Source organism: Carassius auratus, chromosome 35, assembly GCF_003368295.1.
Source record: "Carassius auratus strain Wakin chromosome 35, ASM336829v1, whole genome shotgun sequence".
Taxonomy (NCBI): Eukaryota; Metazoa; Chordata; class Actinopteri; order Cypriniformes; family Cyprinidae; genus Carassius; species Carassius auratus.
This window is the reverse complement of record NC_039277.1, coordinates 11,517,393-11,527,489: the sequence shown is the minus strand read 5'-3', so window position 1 is coordinate 11,527,489 and position 10,097 is coordinate 11,517,393. Positions and strand designations below refer to the sequence as shown.

General features: G+C 36.9%; 1 protein-coding gene across 3 annotated transcripts; it reads left to right on the top strand.

Annotated features, from left to right (window-relative positions):
• The first annotated feature begins 613 nt into the window (after positions 1-613).
• LOC113054391 (fasciculation and elongation protein zeta-1-like) lies at positions 614-9,591 on the top strand. 3 transcript variants are annotated; one of them, XM_026219920.1, is made up of 10 exons: positions 614-893; positions 2,550-2,901; positions 4,404-4,455; positions 5,470-5,556; positions 6,011-6,176; positions 6,603-6,877; positions 7,674-7,754; positions 7,867-7,942; positions 8,069-8,134; positions 8,734-9,591. In XM_026219920.1, exons 2-10 carry the CDS (start codon positions 2,585-2,587, stop codon positions 8,748-8,750), a joined length of 1,137 nt encoding a protein of 378 aa, XP_026075705.1. In that variant the 5' UTR covers positions 614-893; positions 2,550-2,584; the 3' UTR covers positions 8,751-9,591. The 3 variants fall into 3 exon arrangements, with proteins under 3 accessions (XP_026075705.1, XP_026075704.1, XP_026075703.1); XM_026219919.1 differs by having other exon boundaries at positions 615-893; positions 2,553-2,901; positions 4,356-4,455; XM_026219918.1 differs by having other exon boundaries at positions 615-893; positions 4,356-4,455.
• The last annotated feature ends 506 nt before the right edge of the window (positions 9,592-10,097 follow it).

The following is a 10,097-nucleotide window of genomic DNA, read 5'->3' as shown; positions in this document are numbered from 1 at the left end:
GACTTCAATAAAATATTCACAATTTTGAACGTTCTATAGGTCACTAATCAAATTAGCAAATTTGTAACATTCGACAACATGTTAATTTGAACTTAAATTGTTATACCAATAACACCACTTGTAATTTTTTTGTTATATATAAAAATACAATATAGAAGCATTTTCACTAGTGGTCTCAGACTTCTGGACCCTACTATGCTATACTATCACTCTATATGACCACACAACATTATTAAAATACTGTAATCTTGCCAAATGTATAGCTTTCATTTCAATAAGAATGACTTGACAGTAAGTAACTGGCATTACATGTTGTTGTTAGCAAGGCCTCCTCATTGAAAATCCCTTGAGCGTGCTTTGAGGCATAATGAGAAGGGGATACTGCCAAGAGACCCCTGATGTGGCCGATGACAAGCGAGTTCAAGGTGTGACTAAAGCACCAGAACAGCTTCTCTCCATTACCTCTCATTATTTTTTCCCCTTCCTCATGAATATGGAGGGCTTTGGCTTATGGCAGATTGAGAGAAAGGGAGCGGGAGGGGTAAGGGGCGGAGAGAGTGAGGTGCATGAGGAGAGGAGCAGAAGGGGGAGGGGCAGTGAGGTGGATGATTCCGTCAGTTGCCGTAGCAATGCGCAGACTCCGTGGAACAGGAGAGGACGGCTGCTGCTAATGCTCAGAAAACAACACTCTGAGCCTTGACTGGCTTAGACAAGACGCCGTGGACTAGAACAGAGGCCATCACGACACGGAGCTTCTGTGTGTGTGATGGGAATGATTGTGTCTGCTGTTGTTTCATCCTGACCAAGATTTGCTGATGGTGGTTTCTCTCTGACTATATTGGAATAGGAGGGGCTGTTTCTACCCAGATACACAAGGAGAGATTCTTCTGCAGGTAATTTGTTCCTCTCTCTTTCTCTCTCCTCCATCACACCGTCTCCATCCCGCCATTGTTTTCCCATTATTCCCACTGGGAAATGGGGTAAGTTTGATTTCCATCCGTTCTGCATCCATCCCTTTTTTTCCCATTTTCATTCTGCACATATTTCTAGAAAAAATATATAATTGTTATTTTTGTATTGCACAATTTGAATGTTGTTCTTCCATTTGGATAATTAAAAAAATAATATTTTCAAATCCACATGGTTTGACCTATATCCGCCATATTTTTTCCCATCATGGCTCATCGATTAATCTTATCTTGACATAGTTGTGTTCTTATTCATATTTCACAATATAGGGCACACCTGCCACAAGCACTGTTAACTGGCACTCGCAAATTCACTGTGGTCCAAATGTATCCTCTAAGTAATGTGTTTGAGAAATATCTCTTGCATTTTTCAGCACAGTGATAAATATGAATGAGATGCACATTTAGATGACGTCATTCTCAGCAGGGGTCCCACAGCAAAAGTGTTCTTTCTATTCCATGGCCAGTCAATATGCTATTTACATTCCTGCTCAATCCCACCCCTTACTCAGGATGTGTGAATGAGGGACAGTTCTTTATCACTGTAACACTGAATTACCTCTGTGCTTTGTTTTTTGAATGGGTTTTGGCCATAGGCACAGAATTATAGGTGGTGGAAAAAAAAATCAATCAGTAGCCAAAAACCGTGAGGTGAAAAAGGTCATTCTCTTGATTCTGACATAGTACAGACAGACACATACATACTAGGGTAAAATAATATAGTGTATTAGTAGAATGAAACTTTGCTGACTAATGTAATGTTGGGTTTAAAGCTTATGCTAGCCTGTTTTAAATGGATTTCTATCCTGCAGCCTTTTAGCCTGATGTAATGCCTGATAAAGCCTGTAGAGCTCATTCATGAAAACTGTCAGATCATAAGCCAAAAAGGATGCAGGAACTAAAGGTTAATTTTAATAAAGAGTGACTATTTGTGGAAGTCATTTTGAGCTTAACATAATGTAAGAAGCATTTATTTTGGGTGAATCAGAATATAACAAGATTCATTTTTTCCTAGAAACAGTAATAATAGTAGCCAGTAAAAATTGCATAAAAAAAGCTTACATTTATATTTCTACATACAGTGTTATTTTTTTCATGTTTGAAAAAGTGGATTTGAATTAGCTTTAATTGCAGGCTGACTCTGGCTGCCTCACAGTCCCTTTATTCATTAAATAGGGATAAAAAATCCCAGGGAGAAATCCCAGGGGTTCTGCTGAAGCAACCACCATGCAAATTAAACACAACTACTTTCACTCTGCTTGAGTAAAATGCAGTCATTCCTGTTCCCTGCTCGCTTAGTGGAAAAGAAGGGAATTCATTTAATGAGATGTCATCTGGGAGAAACTGTATTTCATAGTCCAAATGTTCATAGTTAAAAAAGCCTCACAAAATGTTCTTGTCTCTGAAGAAGCCATTGCTGTTATATAATGTTTCATATTCAAATAAAGTCTTAGCTGAGAAGTGTAAAATCTATTTTAATTACTCAAAATTTGAAATCTGCATTTTCTGTTTTAGATGCGGATTTGAGATGTTGAATGATAGACTGACAATAATCATATTTTTAATTGGGGACTGTTGCAGCAGCAACCTCCACGTGTGATCAAGAGGGCATCAGGATGGAAGCCCCTCTGGTGTGCCTGGATGAGGAATTCGAGGATCTGCGGCCCTGCAAGATGGACGAGCTCGAACCCGAGCAGCCTTCCTGCAGGCCTCACAAATCCATTCCTCTGGCCCCGCTGTGCCGTGAAGAGTTCTCAGAGCTGGAGAACTTCTCTGAGATGATGAGCTTCAAGTCCATGGAGGACCTCGTCAATGAATTTGATGAGAAGCTGAACGTGTGCTTCCACAATTACAACACCAAGACAGAAGGTCTGGCACCTGTCCGCAACCAATCACACGCTGAGGAGGATGAGGAGAGGCTTCAAGATGAAGAGTAAGATTGTTTCTGCTCCACTAATTATATATATCAAGTAAATAAATATAGCTAGATTAATTAATGAATTTTGTATGAAGTTTGATGCATTTAGCATCATGTTTTTGCACCACCAAAAGAATCTAGCATGTATACTGCTATTACTGTGCTGATAAATATCCCCATCCAGGCTGTCTCTCTGCCAATCAAAAGTGAAGACATGTCTGACACCCTTGCCAACTGGCCTGCCAATCAAACTGTATAAAAATACCCTTTGGCCATCACCAGAGCCTGTCTGTGTGCGTGTGTCCACGGTTTGGTCGTGAATTATTCAGCAAATTTTTATACGCCTCGGTGCTTTTTTTGTCATGACTTGTCTGTGCTGGCAGCCTGTCACCATTCTCTCTCTGCCGTCAAATCTGCCTCTCGCAAAAAAATCCCTTGTTTTAAATATAGCGCACATAATTGTTGATTTAAAACAGTCCAAACATCATCACTGATTTAGACTGTAATGGCAAATATACACACAAACATTATAGCGAGAAAATAAAAAAGAGCATAAAAATTACAAAATGAGATTGAAATCAAAATGTTTTATACTTTTTGTAGCCTTGTAAGAGATAAAAATTAATGTCACTGGGTTTTCCAGTATTTGAGCATCTTGCTCATTACTCTCATAGTTTATGCTGTAAATATGTAGTTGATTTATGATTTGTTAGCATGTTATTTTTCTGCGCTTCCCGCTGTGATGTGTTCTCATTGCCTGTGGCTTTTGTTCTTGGCTCGTATTCAGACACAAATCTGTCCCTGCGCTAGAAATCAGCCTGTGGCTGTGCATCTGACGAATTAAAGAAACCAGCCTGCTGCAGTTCTCAGTATTTGGAAAAAATATTATCTGTGGTTGGTAAATATTGTAGATAAGATGTTGCCTTTGAAGATCTCCAGACAGCAAACAGAAATTAAACTCATTCTGACAATGGCATATGGTAGACGATGAGTCTGTACCAGTTTGGTGTTGTTGCAGGGCTGGAATGGAGGCTGGTAGTCTTGTGTCTGTGTGCCCTCAGAGGATCAGCACACTTTGAATGGCCACTTGTTCCCTGGATTACTAGACAGAGGCACAAAGAAAGTGTAGAGAGTAATTTCAATATGTAGATTAATACATAGAAACGAGAAAGAAAGCATTGTCACTAGCCCAGTTATATAAACATGCAAACCAGCTACTTAGAACATCTTAAAATAAAAAGGTGCACAAATGCACATAAAACTAATGCTCAATATTTCTCAGTGCTAACAAATCATAATTGATACATATAAATTAAATTACTCAGTTAATGAAGTGAGTTCTTATTAAAGGTGTTGTTAAAGATTGTATTATTCATTTTTTGTGTAAACGAACGTCTCATTTGTTCCATTTTCATTGTGTGTCGGTTGGAACGTTGTGCATATAAATGTCCATGCATGTGTTTTTGTAGCGTGTGGGATGCTCTGACTGACAACTACATCCCCTCCCCTGTGTCCAGCTGGGACGACCCCACCTCAGAAACACTGAACGGCAACCTCTCAGACCAGGAGGTAAATGTCTGCTCTGCTCTGATAACATTCATGGTGTTGACATGATACTACACTGCAAGGTTACTGATTAGTGTTACACAACATGACTATAAGTCAAGAGTACAATAACATGTTAAGGACAAAAATATGTTTACCAATGCAGACACAAATTTTTCTTACTTTCTTTACTTATATGATTATATTAAATTATTTTTAGTAATTTAATATTATAATGTGAATTTTATCATACAATGGTATAACTATTTAGATTACCCCTGGTATTAATATTATTATTTGGTTAATTTCAATAAATACTATTTATTGGTAAAGGTAATTTATTAATAATAGTAATCAAATTATATTAATTGAACTGAAGTTATCACTGATGCATTGGCCATCAAATATCTTGAAATATATTTTCTTGAAATATCTTGGAATATCTTTCTCCTTCACTGACAAGGCATTTCCTCTGAGGAAATGACTGCCGCACTATATGAGAGTTCAGCTTCGCCCTCTTGATTTAGGGTGTGGTGTGTATATTTATGCCAAATGGATGACAGATACAGTCACTCGGAGCCAAAAACCCAACCTGATCTACTTTCCCTGGCAATCAGCCTGCCACAAGCTTTGCAATAAACAGTTTAGACACAACAAAAAATCCCACAGAAACTCTGAATATAATGTTCATGATATTTTGTCACCATGTGAGATGAGTCTGTTACAGTTTTTACACAATATTGCACTAATTAAAAACTACTGCAACCGGTCAGATGTTAAGTAGTTAATAGTTAAAAGTTAAATGAGGTAATCTAATGCTAGATTTTGACTAGTTTAGTCAAGACTCTTTTGTACATCAATGCGTTTCAGAAGAGCTGCAAAGATTACATTTGAATGCACTCTGTTCAACACATTACCAATGAGTGTAATGGAACTAAATGGAGCCATTACTCTTTGCCATCTTGTAATTTTGATATGGCAGGTGCTACTAAACATTTTGAGAAGCTTTTCATTTACATATTTGTCTTGGTTTTAAAGATCCACGAAAAAGAAGAGGATGAGATGAACGAGAAGAATGACAATGCCAGCTGTCTGAGTGAAGAACCTCTTATTACAGCTGATCAGGTGAGCATAACATTTTCCAGATGCCTTTCAAGAAAAATTGTGATTTTTGTCTGTTTTCTTTTTACACAATATAAACAAATGTGATGCACAGGTCAAACAAAAAAAAGTTATACATTTATAAATATATATATAGAATGATTATACGCTGTTTATAGGACAGGATTATTTTAGCATTTTGTTATTTAACAATTAATGCATCAAAAGGTTAATAACTTACTGTGTCAGCATTTTGTGATACTAACGGTTGATACATTTAGCCTAATACTGTATTTGGACATCGAGCAGGTTCACGCTTGAACAGTAACCTAGCTTTAAAGCTATGCTATATTTAAAATCAAGTGTGCTATATCTATTCATTCATTGTATACAAGGCTAAAATTCAAAGCTACAGTTCTGTCGTGTCCTCAAAATTGTTTAAATGCCCCCTGACATCTGTCATTTATTCTCTCTCCAGGTGATTGAGGAGATTGTGGAGATGATGGAAAACTCACCAGATCTTGGAGAGACAGAGGAAGAGGAGGAGGATGATATCGGGGTGTCTTCCTCTATAAGCAGTCCCTCTCTACTGGAGGAGATCCGCATGCTGTCTCAGGCCTCCAACAACAACTGCTCCTATGAAGGTGCTCCCTCAAACCTGCAGTTAATTCATATATGTGAACCTCAGGATGACTTTTTAAGCTTTTTATGAATTTTCAGATGAACCTAATGATGAACAAATACTGCTTTAAATGTAATTCATAAATACAGTTCATGATGTCTGTCAGCAAAAGATCAAGATCAAGGTCAATACAAACATGCTCCCTAGGATACTAAACAAGTGCCTATCAAGTATATAGGGAAGGTTTCCATTTTAAGCTATGCTGTTTCAGCATTTCTTCATCCCATGGACAGATGAAACAGATCATGTTTTTGAAACCAAAGATGCAGTAGAGTAAAAGCCAATGAAAAATAGAACGACACTAAAGAAACATTACATTAGCGCAGTGTGAAAGTCAAGTGTTGCTCGCTTTGACCAAGTCTTTTTAAACTGCATGTTTGTTATGTAGGTCTGAGGCTGATGCCAAGCTCGGCGCTGCTTGACATCTTGTGTCGAATGGAGGCGTCAATACGAGAGTATTCGGAGGAACTGGTGGCCCAGCTGGCCTGGAGGGATGAGCTGGAGTTCGAGAAGGAAGTGAAGAATACCTTCATCACAGCTCTGATGGAGGTCCAGAACAGACAGAGGGAGCAAAGGGAGCTGAGCAAGCGCAGGCGTAAGGACAAGACCATGAGTCTACAAGGATCTGCCCGCTCCGAGAAGACTGGGGGCATGCCTGCAAAAGTATGTGTGTTGTTTACCTCCATTCAGACTCCATGCACAGACAGCTCTCTCTTTGGTTAATGGTTCTTGGCCCATTACTCTTCAGCTGCGCTAAGCACTTACTGGAAGAGCAGAGGAAGCATTCCCCTTCAGTATGAGCTGTGAAGGCAATACCAGCTTCCTCTTACAGTAATGCCGCTGAGATTTCATTACATCCTGCTAGAACTTCATCTCTGCGTCCTCATCCTTCATGTTCTCACAGGGATGAGTTGATCATTTGACTTATTTTGTACACAGTGGCTTGAGTTAGTAAATGCGGCAAATTGTGAAGCTCAGATTTAATATATTATGTTTGCATTTTATCCCTGAACTCAGAAGCTTAGGATTATTGTATTGTATGTCATGGCTGATAATTGATAAATGGCTACTACTTTTATTTTTTACATTAATATTTGTTAAGATGCACAGTCTCTCTCTCTCTCTCTCTCTCTCTCTCTCTCTCTCTCTATATATATATATATATATATATGAAACCTCAAAACATGCAAATACAACATAATAGAAATAAAAATAATACTTAAATGGCATCACAACATTATGATGTACAGTAAGTATAATGTAAGAATGGATATTATAATATTTATTGTTATACATGCATCTAATAATTTGCTGAAAGAAATCTGTGGATACTTAATGAGATAATTTTTTTTTCAGAATTTCTAGATGATTTCCTAGTTTGGCGAAGGATGTGTGCTGTACAGAATGTGAGCGGAAGTCTCTGGCTCTTACTAATATTTGATGTTTTAATGTTTTCCAGCGCTTCAGCATGGAGGGACTTTCCAACATCCTGCAGACAGGCATCAGACAGACCTTTGGGACCACAGGGACAGAAAGACAGGTAAGGAGGAGTATTTCAGCTAATGTTCTGAACTAAACTTGCATATATATGCAGGAATAAGATCTGATTTGTGTACTCTTTCTGATCATTTTTTTATATGTATGTTCGACAGTACCTAAACACAGTCATCCCATATGAGAAAAAAGGGGCTCCTCCGTCTGTGGATGACTTACAAATGCTCACAAAAAGTAAGTGTACTGAACTGCACTAATAATAGTAATATTTGCTAATATTGATTTAATACTTTACAAATTCAGGCCATCAAAGGAAAAAATAATAGTGACCATTAATACAACTGATATATTTGTTTTCAGTTCTTTGTGCCATGAAAGAAGACAGTGAGAAGGTCCCGACCCTCCTGACGGACTATATATTAAAAGGTATCCACCACAATAATTTTGTATTATTATAATTTTTTAAATGATGTTTTAAATGGTGTTTTGTAAGGTTATGGTGTTTTTAGCTGTCATCATTTTTATGTAATATTATTATTTATTCTGAAATTTTAGAGAAACTAACTGTGGCTCTGAAATAGGTTATACGTGGAAAACAGTTTTTCGATAATGTATATTTCTATATCAATTTTATTCAATAGCTGGATTCACAGAATATCACTGTTCTCCTCTAAATATTCTCATAAATAACTCACCTGCATTATTGTAGTATCACTGAGTTTTTCAATTATTATTATAATTTTTTTTTTGATATGGCTATTTAGTATTTATAAAATTTTATTTCAGTTTTAGTTATTTTAGTGCATCAAGTAAAACTAAATGAAATGAGAAATGTTTCTTTGGCAACTAGCTGAAATTAAATAAGTTGAAGTTTTTTAAAATAGATTTCAATTTTTTAAATGGTTTTACATTTAATTAACTATAATAACAATGTATAATACAGTATATAAATGCATCTGAAGTACATGCACACACATTTAGTAGTGTTGAGACCAAGAACACAATATCACGTCTCCATCCTGCAGTTCTGTGTCCTACCTAAAGTCCTGAGCGTGACGTGCTGATGGTGAGACTGTGGATAGGTCGGGTGTCTTCGTTCGTCTTCTCTCTGTTCTCCAGCCCAGCTGCATGAGCTCCCTTATTCAGTATCAGCGAGGGACCCTGAACATCTAACCATCCTTCTCTTGCTTAACTAATGACCTTTGACCTTGCTCATCTCACGGCCCTTCCTGTATTCACATATCCACAAGGTTTCCTTCCACAGCGCCTGGTGCTTTACATGTTTTCTACTACGTGCGTTACTTTGGGCCAATAGCCATATGGAACGTGTAAGGGTAACAGGTGAACTATAATCGATTTAACTCTACGATCAGGTAATATTTTTATTTTTAAATATACGCCTAACATAAGGCATTTTACATACTACTCAATCATTCACATCCGTTCTGAACACAGGTGATGATGAGAAGGGCATTATTCACAATCTTATTAAGGCGTAGATGAATTGATTCGAGAGCACATTTAAAAAAAGAATCCATCCATAATTTCAGCTTTTGCCGTTTTAGTATTGTGGCTTCATTTCAGCCAATAAAGCATGTTTAGTGTTCTACATTAATGCCAAGTTATAGGGAGAATTTTTTTCTTATTTTGGGTAACCTGAGATTTTTTTTTCCCATCCTGTGTATGAAATATACAGTTCAACATAATGTGGTTTCTTTGTCCATCCATTTGTCTATTAAAAATTATTATTTAATTTTTTTTACTTAACAGAACTGTTATTCATGCGTTGTGCTTACATCTTTATGTATATATTTCTTATTTACTAAGGGACATGGAGGAATGTGAAGTATTGCTGAGTTATAATTCCAATAAATGTCAAACCCTGTGAAAGCCTGAATGACTGTTTCTTTATAATACCGCAACTATCCACTGGAGGTCAGTCATATCATGCAGGTCTTTACAATTAATTAAACACTTCGCTTGTTTGCAACAGCGTTAGATGTTTTGTGTCGTCTAAAAACAATTTATGAAATATAGCAAATGTTAGATAACGCACAAAAAACAGAAGTATAAATGTTTTGCTAATTTTGAATATCGCACCAGTCACGTTAGCTTGTATATAATGCTATTTTAGCCATTACTGAGTCTGACCCTGACTAAAATGTTACACAGCTTGCGTTTTTATTTTATTTTTTTTTATTACGTAACGCGTTAGATCATCTTTTCCAAGTATTATTAACAATTGGTCACTAGAAATGTCTTAAAACAGTAGTTTTAATATTAGCTATCTTACCTTCTGTTCTCTTTTTAAAGCAAGTCTTCTTTCCACTTTCCAACGAAAAGCGCGCGAAAAAAATATGCACTGTGCATTAATTTACTTATTAATTAT

Coding starts and splice junctions, on each gene's coding strand:
- LOC113054391 (XM_026219919.1), top strand. CDS start 2,585: ATGGAAGCCCCTCTGGTGTGCCTGGATGAGGAATTCGAGGATCTGCGG. Junction 2,902..4,355: donor GAGAGGCTTCAAGATGAAGA/GTAAGATTGTTT, acceptor GTGTTTTTGTAG/CGTGTGGGATGCTCTGACTG. Junction 6,177..6,602: donor CAACAACTGCTCCTATGAAG/GTGCTCCCTCAA, acceptor TTTGTTATGTAG/GTCTGAGGCTGATGCCAAGC.